Genomic DNA, 14,845 nt, shown 5'->3' with positions numbered 1-14,845 from the left:
TCCCTGTAAACTGATAGTCTGAGAACAAGAGAAAGCATTTCATCAGCAAACATAGATCAAATGACATGTGACTATTGTTTTTAAAATATTTCCTAGAATAGAATAGTTCTGACATAGTTTAGTTAACTTACAAAACTATTAAAATAGGTGATGGGTTTGTTATTTTGGTGGATATAGAGTTGTTAAATGAGATAATCCTGTCAGAAAGCTCAATGATGAGTTAAAACAAGCTTTTTTGCAAGTAGTTTTGTCTGTTTTCTGGTGCTGATTGCATTTTACAATCAAAAGCAAGGCTCCCAACGTCACTATGGTAACTCACAGCGTGCACGAGAGCTTGGGGGCGTGGTGTATCATGGGAAAAGGAAACTGTAGTTAAATCGGTTCTAGCTTCCTTACTGAAAAAGGGCAGCACAAAAACACATTTTTGACTCTACCACAAAGGTAAAAGGTGAAAGTATTTGCTTGTTATTTTCAGTAATACGCTATGCACGCAACTATGTAACTTTTTGGCCTTTAACGGTCACGCTAGAAAGTGCTAATTCTAATGCTAAAGTTAGCTAACTAGCTTAATGTTGCTAACCGTTGTAAATAGTGGCGTTGTATGGGGACAGTTGAATATTGTGGGTGTTGAAATGTATACATAGTCATTGATTCACACGCAAAATGCAAATGTAAACACGAGTGCAGCTGACACTTCTGACATTTCGGCTTTAAACCGCAGGTATCAGCTAAGGAAGGATGCCCAAGTTTCTACCCTCTGACTCCGAAGGCTTCAGCTCGACTCCCGTCAAGACTAGCCAAGATAAAGACGTCCACACAGCCAAATATCTGGATAACGGCGTTGTGTCTGACGATGAAGATACGTTTTCGATGCTTTCTCCCATCTATCACGACAGCGATGAAGAGGAGCAGAAGTACACCCCAGATCAGCAGACCTCACCCAGACACAGCAAGGACTGGGGATTCTGGGCAACATCAGCTAGGTATTGCTTCAGCTCAAACACACATTTGGTGCTTCTGTTGAATATTTCAGATTGCATTCCCATCTGTTTGTATCATTTATAGATCTGAGCTGCCTAGGACGTCTTTAAATAAGAAGCAGAGCGTACCTTTGCATCTTGCAGGCTCACCTCCACTCAGTGCATGGGAGGCATGGCTGGTGAGCAAAGCTAAGGAGGATCATCTTAGGCTGGAAAAGAAAGCAGAAGAGGTAAGAGGATTTTTCTCCTAATTTTGATTCATTATTAAAATGAACACCCTTCCACTCAGTCTTTTATTGAGCAAGTAATATCACAGAACCTCTGCTGAAATTTGAATGCTTCCTAATGCAGGACCGCTTGCTCAGAGAAAAGGAAGAACAACAAGAAAGAGAAAGAGAGCAGAAGAAACTTGTCATGGAAGAGAAGATCCAAAAATGGTTAAAAACTAAAAGGGAGCAAGTAAGGATATGTGTTTTTACATGGCAATTTTTTGTCATGTCAAATATTATTGTGACATAAAATTGTGTAAAAGACCTGACGGAATTGAGTAATTCTTTTAAAAATCTGTTTTGTCATAAGGAGAGGCAGGAGCAACTTGTAAAACAAATGAAAGAGACGGAGGAGATGCAGAGGCAGCAGGAAAAACAAAGGGAGATCGAATGTAAATCCCAGCAGAAATACAGAGACTGGCTGCAAAAGAAGAACCAAGAAAAACTTGAAAAAGAAAAGAAGGAGAAGGTCATACTTCTTATTTTGATTTTTCTTTCCAAAAAGCTTAGGAAAGGATGCTGAAGCCTTTTTGTTTTACGTAACAGATGGAAGCTGCCCTGAAGGAGGAGCAGGAGAGAGAGCGCCACAGGAAGGCAGAGGAGAAGTTTAAGGAGTGGCTGACGAAAGCCAACGAGAAAATCAGATCTCTTCCCAAAACACGCTCTTGCTCTGCAAGTAAGATTGTTGAAGTAACCTAAATTATGAACTGTTATTGCACTTTTCTTTCACCTAATAAAAGTGCAATAACATTATTTTTATTTGTGAGCTATATTGGCTTTATTTTGCTCGTTATTTAATAATTGTAATGGATTCTTTTCACTCAGGCCCCTATGACAAATTACACCCAGCACCCAGCTTCTACAATCCAATCCCCTGGAAGCCGATTCATGTCCCTCCTCCAGAAACATCTCCAAACAAAACATCTGAGAGGAAACCACAAAGGCAGAAAAAAATTAAGCAAAATCCACCCTTTTCCTATAGACAAAGAAACACTGCCAGCACAACACGTTTTCTGAACAGAAGATGACACAAACACCTCTGTGATGCAGACAGCTTAGACACTCATGACTCATGTAAACCAGCACAGCTCCTTCAATAAATCTCTGAGTCATGGAAGGATTTATGTTCTTTAAGTACTGTTGCTGAATTTACTTGTTTCTAATTCATTCACTTAGCTTACAACAAATCTGAGTAAGTTTATTTTTTTAAATTAAGTTCATAAAGTAGTTAATTTTTTATACTGATACTTAATTGTTGTTTTATGCCTCACTTTTTTTTTTAGAAATAGTGACTGAACATCTAGAGCTTTGGCATGTATTTTAATATTCTGTTAAAGGATCAGCTCATCCTGTTTGGAGTAAAATAAGTGTGATCAACTACTGACTCCTGTCTTATTTTCATCTTCCAGTGGTTAACAAAACCACATTTTCATCATGCGTTGACCACACCGCAGAAAAGATGGTATCTGCTTGTCACTGCCAAAGATAGAGCCCGGTTTGGCTCAAGTGGCCCTCACACTCACACATTGTTCTGGGTCCAGCTGTGCCTTGTTCTTTTGTGGGCTGAGATGACGACAGAAACGAGTGTGGGGGTGGGCAGAGGGAGAGAGAGAGAGGGAGAGCAATTGATTTAGAGCAGAATCCTCATTCTGGGTTAGCATCTCACTGTGATGCCAATGTGTGAAGCCTGAGGTAAAATTGATTTCAATTACACTTTATTCTGAATTGATTGTAAATTGCTGTTGTATGTTTTGGCTGATGTGTTTTGCTCTCTGTGCCTGTCACCTGCTGTGGAATGTGTTATTTGACAGCAGTCAGACAGGGGGTCCTTAATGTAGGACATTTCTAAAAACTAATGAGAAGTTTTGGGTTTTATAGCAGACTGTGGTTATATTATATAGTCCACATAATTAGTTTTATGTTTGCACATACTTGACTTACAGTGAGCCCTCAATGCAAAATGTCTTGTGGATAAACTGTAATATACTTAAAATGCCATTTAGAAGTATTCATACTTTTTAAACCTTTGACTATTTTTTCGGGGAGGAGTTTGTGGTGAATCAACGCAAAGTGATGCACAGTTGTGAAATAAAAGTGTAACAATACATATTGTGTTTTTTTCTTACTTTGTTTAGATTATTATTTTTAAAAAAAGTGTGGCATGATCTTATATTAAGTCTTCTTGTTAATAGAAAATACAGCTATAAGTCTTTTGGTGTATGTGGACATCTTTGACAAATTTTAACCATTCTGTGAAAAATGGCTAGGGGTCAGTCAGACTGGATGGAGAGAGTTACTGAACATTCATTTTCAAGTCTTGCCGCAGAGAGATTTGAATTGAAATACAGGCAATAAAAAGAGTCTACTCTGTTTTCATCTGATCAGAGCACCTTTTTACACATCTTTGCTGTACATGACCTCATATGACTTTCTTGTTGCCACCTCTCCAAAAGTACAACATTTGTAATAGTTGTCCCGTCATCAGACTCTCCCACCTGAGTTTTGGATCTCTGAAGCTCATCCTGAGTTAATATGGGTCAGTTGTGCCAGACTCTTCGTTACTGTATGATGGACTGAACAGCACTCCATGAGAAGTCTGACTTATTCACTAATGTTCTCTAACAAACCTCCCAGAGGCGTACATAACAATTGTGCTTATACTGAGGTGAAATTATATACAGATGAATTGGTCTGGACTTTGTTAGAGGATATCAGAGTAAAGGGGGTAAGTACAAATGTTATATATACTAAAAACACTTCATGTGTATGTAATTCTTTGCTTTATGAGAAAATCCTACTTCAACATACTGATGTCTAACATGACAAAATGCTAAACAGTTAAACAGTACTAGGGGGATGAACACTTGCAAGGCACTGTGACTCATTGTTTTTGTGTTCTTCTGATGGAAATGTCAAACGGTTTAACAGAGAAAACACTTTTGCTAATCAGTCTCAGATCACTGAGCTTTATATCTGCCTCTTCCAGGTACAGTGACCTCTTTATAGACCTTGAGCAGAAAACTAATATCCCAAGATGCAGTGGTGCAAGTGGGCTGGAAGCTGGAGGTCACATTTGCCAAGACAGGTAGGAGGCGTGTCCTTTAGGTTCTCAGAGTGACAGAAACTAGAATAGGACGACAAAAGACAGTCTAAAGGGCAAGAGTACAGACTTCAGCAGAGGAGCTGATAGTGTAGTGTTGACGAAGTCATCATGAAGAAAATGATTTTGTATTTTAGGCTTTGTTTCTTTACAAGAAAGCAAAATGAGTTTTAATGCCTTTGTTTTTTTGAGGTGCGTTACCTCTATGGTTTAGATTGGGTTAGAATGACAGAAGAAACAAGCTGCTGGATTGGATTTGACTTTTTTTTTTATCCACACATTTTCTAACCTGAATGGGACATTTTTGCCCTGGACTCCATTGCTCGATATGTTGCCTGTCTCGTGAATCTTATATTTCCTCACAAAGATGTGATTGAGCTTTATGTAAATACTCTCTCCTGTATTGACACAACTTACAGGAAACCAGTTCTGTTGCAAGGAGGCACAAAGGTCTTGGGATATTGCATTTCAGGTTCTTTGTTTTTGTCACCATGCAGTCTGTCGAGTCAGAAGTTGAAGACTCCTTTGACTTTCTTTTTAAAATCATCCTGGTCGGGGACTCAGATGTTGGAAAGACCTGCATGGTGCAGAGGTTCAAGTCGGGTATATTCATTGAGAAGCAGCAGAACACCATTGGGGTTGACTTCACCGTTCGAACAATGGACATTGATGGAAAAAAGGTGAAGGTGGGTACTTTGTAGTTCTCTTCATTTACATAAATGTTTTCTAGAATGAGCACTACCAGGTAAGGGCTGAGTATATTGACTAATTATTTCCTTGTGTAGGAAATGTCCTTAATGGCTGTCATGTCAAATTTATCCATATTTATGAAACTATTGGTCACTGTTCCTGAAGTCACCATCAACCATATTCAAATAAAAATAATGCTATGCTTGTATCATTTCACTTATTGTTGTTACCTTTGTGTTTGCTCTCTGGGTGTGTTGGTTTGTTAAAGCCAAGTTATTTTAGAACATTATTAACAACATAACAAACATAAGGCTATTTGCTTCAGTTGAATACACTGTATTTTGATACCAAGCCCACGCCGATAAACTGGTTAACCCATATTTTTGGTGCTGTGTCGTCCTTCAGATGCAGGTGTGGGACACCGCTGGACAGGAACGTTTCCGCACCATAACACAGAGCTACTACCGCAGCGCACATGGAGCCATGGTGGCCTACGACATCAGCCGCCGCAGCACGTTTGAATCTGTTCCCCACTGGATCAGGGAGGTGGAGCAGTATGGAGCAGCCAGCGTGGTAGTGGTACTTGTTGGTAAGTATTTTCATAGTGGAGTAGTATCTCATGTTACAACCACAAATCTCAATGCATTTTATTGGCTTTTTTATAAATACTTGGACTTCAATTTTCCTTATATGGTGCTGGAAAGTTTGTCTTGCATTTGTTTTTAAACCCCCAAACCACGATTAACTGCAAGTACAGCTGAAATCTTCTACATACAAAATATCTCATACTAATTCTCTCTCTGAACATACATTGGCTGGGGTATTCTTTTAGCTAACTACTTCTTCCATCTAACTCAGTCTGCTGTAGCCCCAACTGTATGTTTAGATGGTGAACCTCCATGCAAAATCAAACCTCTAACACACATGATGCTGCCACCACCGTGTTTCACATTGGAAACTGTATGTTCAGGGTGATGTGCAGTGTTAGTTCTTCAGAGCACATCACATTTTTGCTTGTAGGATACAATGTTATGTTTTTGTTTCATCTGACCAGGGTTTTTTTTCCTTCTTCTTCTTCTTCTTCTTCTTCTTAATTGCTCTGTACTCTTACATGGCTTTACTTTAAAAAGGACATTATTTATTTTTTGTTTAACCATGCCAAAGATCTAATTTTAGCAAATTGATAAAGGCCAAATTTTTGAAGTTCATGACTAAGAATTTTTGGCAGATTCTTCCACCTGATCTGTGGATGTTTACTGCTCCTCCAGAGTTACTATGGTCCTAACGAGTTGCTTTACTATCCTTTATCTAAATGGCACAATGATCTGTGTTTTTCTATCCTATAAAATACATTGAAGTTTGAGGTTGTCATGTGACAAAATGTGAAGAGTCTCTTAAGCAACAAAACTGACCATTATCTTTCTTAATTTCACCACATATTGAGTTGATGCTTCTCCTCGTATAAAAAGTGTATTTTACTGATGGAGAGAATGCTGAAAATCCGGACGCTGACATTCTCTGCTCTGCAGGTAACAAGTCAGACCTCCATGCTCAGAGACAGGTGCTATTTGAGGACGCGTGCACTCTGGCTGAAAAGAACAGCCTGCTGGCTGCTCTGGAGACGTCGGCTAAGGAGGCCCAGAACATAGAGGCGGCCTTCATCCTCATGGCTCGGGAGCTGCTGGCACGCAACGGCATGGCCATCACAGATCAGAACTCTCTTTGCTCTCCCCAGTTCATGCTGAGTGACTCCTCTCACCCGATTCAAGCCTCCGTTTCTGACGATAAAAAGTGCGGGTGCCAAACAACCTGAGTCAGGTTTAGCATTTGATACAAATTTGAAGATGGCCTAATGGATTGGTTGTTCGACCAGGAAAGAACCTTCTTTGTAAAGACAATGTTTGTATGTTTGGTTTAGGTTGCGAGACAAAGATTTTATACATTTTCTTGCCATAGTATTTATGAATCTTATTGGGATCTTTAACAGGTTTGTAATATTCTTCCGGGGGCTTCTGACAACAAGCCACACCTTTGCCAGAGGACTTTGTACTAAAACCTCACCACAGTAAACACCGTTTTCACTCTACATTTAGCTTCCTTTATCTTTTTATTTGCTCCTTTACAAAATATTGCTTTTACAGTACATTACAAAGTATCAGTCTGCAAGTTTCCATCACTTTTAAATCTTCATTACAGAACTGGTGCAACTTTCTCCATGTCATTTAACCTAGCAAACATTCATGTTCACTTGTCAAACAGCACCTCATTTTAATACACTCCAACAGTGCAATTCTGTCAACTTTACAAAAGCATAAAAAGAGAATAAAATCCAAAATACTGCATTTTTCAAAGTCTAAACTAAATATTGGCAACTTAATTTCCTGAGCATTAACCCTGACTTAAAAACCAATCGGGATGGAATACATCAACCATCACAGTATAAGAAAACAAAAGGGGGATTTATTTAGAAAAATAAAATTAATCTTCATTTCAATAAGTACTTTTGACCTTAAAAGCCTAAAGTCAAAACCACATTTGTGCTAATGTAGCCTTTGCTCTAAATTGATTTAAACATTCTTCAACATATTGTGTACTGTAAAAAACCTGACAGCTAATGTAATTGGTTTAAAAGCAGGTAAATGTTATACATTTCAATGCATAAAACCCTATTTTTAGACTAAACAAAAAACAATCAGGCAGGTTAGACTGACAGTTCCTCTCCAAAGTATACACAATTCTTTTAAAAAAAGTGTTTGCAATGTGAACAGTTAGACTTTGATTAATAATTTCAAAATATTGTGTGGATACGCAAGATTTACCCTGCACATTTTAAAAACAAGAAAACAAATGAGAAAATAATTATTAAAAAAAACTGTAAACTTGGTAGAATAAGTGTGCACACCGTTAGAATAATCACTAAATCCTTTCCGATTAATTTTTTGTATTTACTCTATGAATTCACATCCTGCTGGAACACCAACATTAAAATTATGTTGTCTAACTAGATTCTTCTGACATTTCTGCATTTGCATCCTGTTGCTAAAGGGATAGTCTGTGTATATGGCTTACAAAGGTTCAAAAAGACCCCATGTTACAAAGGTAGCAGTCAGGAGAAGGGCATACAAAAAACAATTTACAATATAAAATGCTTTTTGTGGTACAAAAATGAATAATTGGAGAAAGTATCAGAGTACAAAGGTTATTAAAACACTGCACTTTTCCCCAGAATTTATCAAAAGGCACTATTGACATTCTTTTATTTACATGAACCTGAGGTTTTTAGTCAATGCGGATAAAGTTCTGATTAATTTCAAATATCAAAGAAATGTCTGCTTGAGAGTTAAAAGTAAAATGTTTTACAGAGTGAAAGAAAACACCATCAAGTCAAGATGTGGTATTGTGATTCCTACTAAAGAAGGCTGAATGCTGAATTAGAGCAAAAGGATTAGCTTAAGGTTGTGCACACTTATGCTTTTTTTAAACAGGTTTCTTTGTTTTTCCGAAAGCAAACAAATCCATACATGATATGTGCCACATTAATGGTGGAAAGAGTTTTCAAATGTTTTATCATGCTCTCTTTTCTTCAATATCATAAAACCTGACATGTAGACTTTAAGAGCCACTGTAAATTGTAGTGTTAGGGTTATAACTGCTTGTTGCATATACTCTGAATTGCACAGTAACAGCCAAAATACAAAGAAAGTTTTGGGGGTTTTTTTCAAGAAAGAGAAGCTATTTGAATATCAGCTGGTGCTACTCTAGAGGCCAGCATTCCTGCTGGAACACCAACTCCACTGCCTCTTTCACGTCCTGCACCACGAAGGAGGGCTGTGTGAGGGTGGGGTCGAAGCGGAAGTCCCTGTGGCCGTGGAAGATGTGCTGCTCGGTAACCGTTTGCGCCGGGTCTGACGGCAGCTCCTGCTGGTCTCTGCTGTACACTCCTGTACAGACCAGGATGGAGCTGCAGGCCTCGGGGAGATCCTCCCCTAACTTGTAGGCGACAGTGGCGCCGCCCATTTCCGCCGATGTCATTTTATGATGGTCGTCGACAGATTGAGCGGTGGGATCCGCTCCTCCTCCGCAGCTCTTGGCCTGCACTTTGGCTTTGGTATGCTTAGAGGCCTGAAGGTACCGATTGTAGAGGTTGGCTCCGTATATGTCTGCCATGGGATTGTCTCTGTTGGGCAAAAGAAAACTCTTGTCAAAATAAAAATAATCATGTTATGATTATTCCTATTCTTCTTAGTGTCAAACCCTGACTAAATAAACTCACCCGATAGCGTAAAGCGTCTTCACAGGTGTGTTCCAGCCGAGCTTCTCCGCCTGCTGTCTAATCAGCAGCTCGGCGTAGTTATAGGTCACCACACTCGGCTTACCAATCAGAGCCTCATACTTCAGATCATAACCTGTGACCTTCTTGTACAAATTCTCTAAGCAAACCAGGAACATGCCATGTCCAAACCTGCCACATGAGAAATACTCAGTATTCAATGCTTCAAAAATAAATATTTATGCGTTTGCTATGACTTGCTAGACAAACCTTGGATTTTTCGCCTCTGCCATCCACAGCAGGTCCATATTGCAGGCCAGGACCGGGATGTGAGGATACTGGGTCGAGCTCCACGTATTGCCCAGGTTTCCGTTGGTTAGGAGAACGTCAATGATGAGCTGAAGGTTGGTCTCCCATCTGATTGGCTCACCGAATAAAATTATGGCTGCAGACATTAAAGCAAGATATGGTCTGTAAAGAAGTTAACTTTCATAAAATATCTGTTTATGATGCCAACCACGATTATTTACATCCCTGATGTGTAAGAAGCCTTAAAATAAGAATATGTTATTGGAGCAGCACAACCGCGCACTGAACATTTCAGAAGAACTGATCTTTAATTTATACATTTACTCCTGTAACAACAAACTATTGTCTAACAGGATCCCCAGTGGCACAATTATTGATAAATCTGGCAATTTAAAAGAAATGTAGCTGAAACAGTTTATTAATGTATACTTACCTTTGTTAAGTTGATCAGAGTTTGGGAAACTTTGGATGTTTGGTATCAGTATAACAGAACTATTTATTTTAGTCACTGGCCAGAGTGAGGATCTACAGATATCTTGCCACTATTAAAAAAATCTCTGTGCGAGAACTGCAGCAAAGAGTGGCAACTTGAGGGTTTCAAAACAGCGTTAATAACGAAAATGGTGAAAACATGCCATCTGATTTGTGAACTTGTGAGCTGCAATCTTCTTAAAACAGGTTGGGTTACAAATGTTTATCAGATAAAACATGTCAGCTTTTCAGAAACACTCCACTTGGTTTCTGAGTGGAAAAAATTATGGCTATGTGGAAAGGCAACCGAGATCACTACTGAAGTATGGTGGGAGATCTGTGTTACTGTGGGCCTATTCATGTGATTGGCATCATGAGCTTGTTAAAATATCAGAACATTTTAATTAAAAACCTGATGGACTTTGGCAGTTAACTAATAAAGGTGATCACTGGATTTTTCAGTACAGCAGTGATCCAAAATACAGAAATAGTTCACCAGACCTGAAATCAACGTCTACAGCCATTTCAGTACCCAGACCTAAATCCTACAGAAAAACTGTGCAGTGAAGAAAAAAAAGTGAATAAGAGAGAAATCTGTATTATCTATACAAAGAGGAACGGCCAAAGAGCTCTCTTTGTATGTTCCAACCTTGTAAATTGTTATAGGAAAGCACTAAATGCTGTCCTATTGACAAAACATGTCTGTACAACACAATGATTATAGTTATAGCTTATAGTTTTTTTTTTTTTTTATCAAAAACAATATCTTGAAACAAACATTTCCTCCCACTTTATAAGCAAAACTAATCAGTGGATGAAATAAATATGTAAATTTATGCTACTGCTCTCGCCTGTTGACAGCTGGAGAGAGGCACAAGCACCCCTCTTGACCCCACCAGCATGTTGGATAATGGATGGAGATCATGCTACTGCAATAAAATGTGAAATAATTTTAAGACTTTTCACACGTTTTGATAAATGAACTCGTCTATGTTTGTATAAGTTGCCTGTTTGAGGGAGACATACCATCTATTGGCCGCAAGTCCTTGTTGGGTGGAATCTGTAAGAAATTCAACGGTTAAGTTTGACGTCTAACTCATGATGCGTAAACAGGACACAACAATCAGTGGCACTTACAAAATCTTTGGGCCTTCTGTTGTGGTCCACAACATCCAGGACAGGGTACGCCTCTCTGATCATATCTATGGTGACCACGTCCTCAAAGCCCAGGCTGGGATTTTGTGAGTTAAAGGTCACAATCAGATCAGATCAGCAAGTTCAAAGAACACATTTTCTGAAGGTGTTGAAAGCAACTTTCTTTCGGGATCAGAGCCAGGCTAATCAATCAATCAATCAATCAATCAATCAATCAATCAATCAATCAATCAATCAATCAAGGTTTGAATGCCTTACTGCTTTGTGTGCCAGCAGGTACCAACCCATCATTTTGTGGAAGGTAAAGGCTTAATCAATGGTATCCAAACCTGTCAGCTTCCAACTGACCCTGACTGGATTAAAAGGTCGGAGGTCGTAACTTTGTAGTCTTAAAGAGAAAGAGTCCTGCAAGAACTGCCGTAGGGCTTATTGTACCAGCCACAGATACTCACAATTTTAATTAATTCAACTGGAAAAAGGCAAACTGCAGCCTCTACTCTGGGTAAAAACTGATGAAGTTGATCTGTTCAGTAAACTAGCATTACTAAAACATCAATTACACAGAGGGCATCAACAACCAGTGTACTTTTGTGAGAACTGTTTTATTCTTTGTGTATATATAGAGTAAAATTATGCTTTCACCATAATCCTTTTTGCTCTCTGCTGTGATTTCTGAAAAGAATCTGAAAACCCTGCATGACCCCCAGTGCCTGTTTCTAAATCACCTCACTTTGGACTAAAGTTAACCAAGCATTTAAACAAAAGGAAGAAATCTGTTGAAAGGCTTCGCTGCTGCCATGGGTACAAAGATTAAATGCTGATAGCAAAGTGGAGCTTGCACCAAAACACACTAAATCAACAGATCACGCACAGACTGGCTTAGGCAAACAGCCAGCATGAGCGGAGGAACCGTCAGATAAGATAGGATACTTGTGAGCCACCTCCTCGACAGGACCCTGACCGGAGACCAGCACGCACTTTTTGTGAAACTGGGTAAATATTCGCAGAGGACTGTGGGACAGCATCACCTGGTCTGGAGACACCTGAGGAAAGAGGAGAGAAAAGAAAGCTTGTGAAAACCCCCGAGGATAGAAAAGAAGATAATTTAATGGTTTAGATGTAGCTCAGTTTACCTCGACCTCAAGCAGCTGAGACAGATGCTCAGCTTTAGTCTGCCTCATGCAGTTCCCTGCGTTTGTAACAAAGACCACAGGAACCTTGTACTTCCCATGGCGATCCACCAAATTTCTGAAGCACTGCTTGGCTGCTGGGATCGGGGTCCTGCCTCGGACCAGGACCCCGTCTATGTCAAAGAGGAGCCCAAAGGAGCTGGGGTCCTGCAGGGGGAGGCAGAGGGGCCAGAGTGGGGTTAACATGTAGACAGGATGAGACCAAGATCTAGTTTTTGGCAATAAAACCCTCCAGGTGGGTTGAATGTGAAAGATCATAAATAGGCCCACTGTTAGACACGGTGGAGGATCTATGATGCTGTGGGCCTGTATCTCTTGTATAGGGCAACGAAATGTGCAACACTACATGACATCAAAGACTCAAAAGTCATGTATAAAAAGGCTTTTGAAGCATGTTTTCCATTAAGAGCTCACAATCATTTTAAACTCTATACAGTCAAGCCAATCATGGAGAAAGAAGCCACGACTCCAAAAGTAACAAATGAAAAAAAAAAAAAGGTGTCACTGTTTGCAAATCCATTCAGTGACAACTTTCTTAATTTTGTCTTGTGGTCTGAGGAAACAAAAAAATGCTTTTTGACAATAATGATCATTTTTACATTTGATGGAAAAAGAGAAAGCTTGCCAACTTGAGAACAGCATCCCAACTGTGAAGTACAGCTGTTGGCAGCATCATTCACAAAATGGATGACATCATGGAGACATGGCAGTGGAAAAGCTGAAGAAACTTTTCAAGACACCAACAGGAAAGCCGATGCTTGGGCATGAGGATAATGTCCCTCAGTGGACAGCCAAGTTAACAATAAAATGGCTTTAACAACAAATCTTATGTGGAGATCTCAAAGCCTTGATGTCAATCCCATTAAAAAAAATAATAATTTTTTTTTTGTAGTGTTAGAAAGGCGTCTGTGAACAAGGCACCCTATAAACCCAATTCATTACACCAATTCAGTCAATAATTGGGTCAAGCTTTTCATTAACTATGGTAAGAAGCTTGTCAAAGATAAATGCCCTACGTCACACAGTTTACAAAGCAATATTAATTCATTTTATGTCAACTCCGAAGTTTAAAAGCAGGTAACAAAATTTCTCACTCATTTTTGAATTTAGCAAATAGAAGTAATCATGGTCATTACAAGCAAACTAAAACAGTTAGATTAGGATAATTTAGTCTCAGTTAATGAGGAAATTTTTAATTTTAACATGTATATGCGGCTATATTGTGTAAATATGACTTCAAATGACACATTTTAATCTTTGGACAGCTTCTTTTATTATAAACTGACTTTGTTTATGTACTATAATTACAACCAATGTGGCCTGTATGTGCTTGGATCTAAATATTCAGATTGTATTTCATTGAAATTAAACTTGAATTTGGATTGTAGCTGGATATGCATTTGATCTGACTTGTAAAGCTGAGATTTGACCCTGTAAGTTTAACCCTGTCGATATGACAGAGAAGTCCACAGGATTCTGGGATCCTATTGGTAGGCTAGAAGGGCAAGAGGTTGTTCAATAACTGAATGAAAACCGAATCCCTATATTTGTGATCGATAAACAAGCTGAACTTTTGAGTCATCCACACGTACTGTAAAAAAAAAAAAAAAAAAAAAAAAAAAAAAAAAAAAAAAAAAAATATATATATATATATATATATATATATATATATATATATATATATATATATATATATATACAGATCACAACACATCGATCCTGATCTAGTAGTGTACACGTGGATTCGTTCTGACGTAGGAATTTATAAAACATCAAATCAAAGCAGTCACTTACGTGGCTGTAACATCTCGAGCTGGTTGTCCGTTTCGCTGCTCCCTCGCAGCTTGACCTGAGCAACTGCCAGCAACTTTTAAAACACCTCAGTCTCTGCATGGCTCCGGGGACATGAGTGGAAAAGCACCGGCGAGTAAACAACAACCTAACTGGCTACTTCGTGGAAGTGACACCCGAGACAGGAGCTCATAATATCCGCAGCAGCGACTGTCAGCACTTAGACCTTAGTTTCATCATGCTGATCGTATAGATACCTGCATTCAGGACAAACCGTACCTCTAGTAACCCTTACGATAGCCGGAGCGCATGCGCAAAAGACCAGCTCGTACGTAGTTCCATGCGTCGTTCTATATCACCGGAAACACGTCGCCGAAAGGATCGCTTCTGTTGAAATGAAACTAAATAAGCAGTTTCCATATTATTTATTTTTTTAGACGTGTACATGTCTCTAATAAGTACATTTTAAAGGTAGAAGTAAGGATCCCTACTGATTTTTGCGAAAAACGAAATATTTGTTTTAGCTCAACATAACTCTTAACTTAAATCTTTACATTAATTTAAAAATAAATAAATAAAAAATAGAATACTGCATGACAAAAATCATGCAGTATTTGAGG

General features: G+C 38.9%; 3 protein-coding genes across 5 annotated transcripts; 2 read left to right on the top strand and 1 right to left on the bottom strand.

Annotated features, from left to right (window-relative positions):
• Positions 1 to 332: 332 nt before the first annotated feature.
• ccdc34 (coiled-coil domain containing 34) lies at positions 333 to 2,626 on the top strand. 2 transcript variants are annotated; one of them, XM_014985290.2, is made up of 7 exons: positions 333 to 448; positions 722 to 983; positions 1,066 to 1,210; positions 1,332 to 1,439; positions 1,560 to 1,718; positions 1,796 to 1,925; positions 2,075 to 2,626. In XM_014985290.2, exons 2-7 carry the CDS (start codon positions 739 to 741, stop codon positions 2,275 to 2,277), a joined length of 990 nt encoding a protein of 329 aa, XP_014840776.2. In that variant the 5' UTR covers positions 333 to 448; positions 722 to 738; the 3' UTR covers positions 2,278 to 2,626. The 2 variants fall into 2 exon arrangements, with proteins under 2 accessions (XP_014840776.2, XP_014840775.2); XM_014985289.2 differs by having other exon boundaries at positions 337 to 441.
• A 1,739-nt stretch (positions 2,627 to 4,365) lies between these two features.
• Positions 4,366 to 7,125, top strand: LOC106916774 (ras-related protein Rab-19-like). Of its 2 annotated transcripts, none has more exons than XM_088006366.1 (3): positions 4,366 to 5,029; positions 5,445 to 5,628; positions 6,569 to 7,125. In XM_088006366.1, the coding sequence occupies exons 1-3, from the start codon at positions 4,841 to 4,843 to the stop codon at positions 6,850 to 6,852; spliced, it is 657 nt and encodes a 218-aa protein (XP_087862492.1). In that variant the 5' UTR covers positions 4,366 to 4,840; the 3' UTR covers positions 6,853 to 7,125. The 2 variants fall into 2 exon arrangements, with proteins under 2 accessions (XP_087862492.1, XP_087862491.1); XM_088006365.1 differs by having other exon boundaries at positions 4,370 to 5,035.
• Positions 7,126 to 7,127: 2 nt separating this feature from the next.
• hdhd5 (haloacid dehalogenase like hydrolase domain containing 5) lies at positions 7,128 to 14,548 on the bottom strand. Its single transcript, XM_014985285.2, has 8 exons — positions 14,229 to 14,548; positions 12,378 to 12,581; positions 12,175 to 12,287; positions 11,227 to 11,320; positions 11,116 to 11,149; positions 9,580 to 9,754; positions 9,313 to 9,501; positions 7,128 to 9,216 (listed from the first exon to the last, which is right to left on the bottom strand). The coding sequence occupies exons 1-8, from the start codon at positions 14,325 to 14,327 to the stop codon at positions 8,793 to 8,795; spliced, it is 1,332 nt and encodes a 443-aa protein (XP_014840771.2). The 5' UTR covers positions 14,328 to 14,548; the 3' UTR covers positions 7,128 to 8,792.
• Between the last annotated feature and the right edge of the window lie 297 nt (positions 14,549 to 14,845).

This window comes from Poecilia mexicana, unplaced genomic scaffold (genome assembly GCF_051168715.1).
Source record: "Poecilia mexicana isolate PSO_F unplaced genomic scaffold, ASM5116871v1 scaffold_6, whole genome shotgun sequence".
Classification (NCBI taxonomy): domain Eukaryota; kingdom Metazoa; phylum Chordata; class Actinopteri; order Cyprinodontiformes; family Poeciliidae; genus Poecilia; species Poecilia mexicana.
This window is presented reverse-complemented; position numbering and strand designations above follow the sequence as displayed.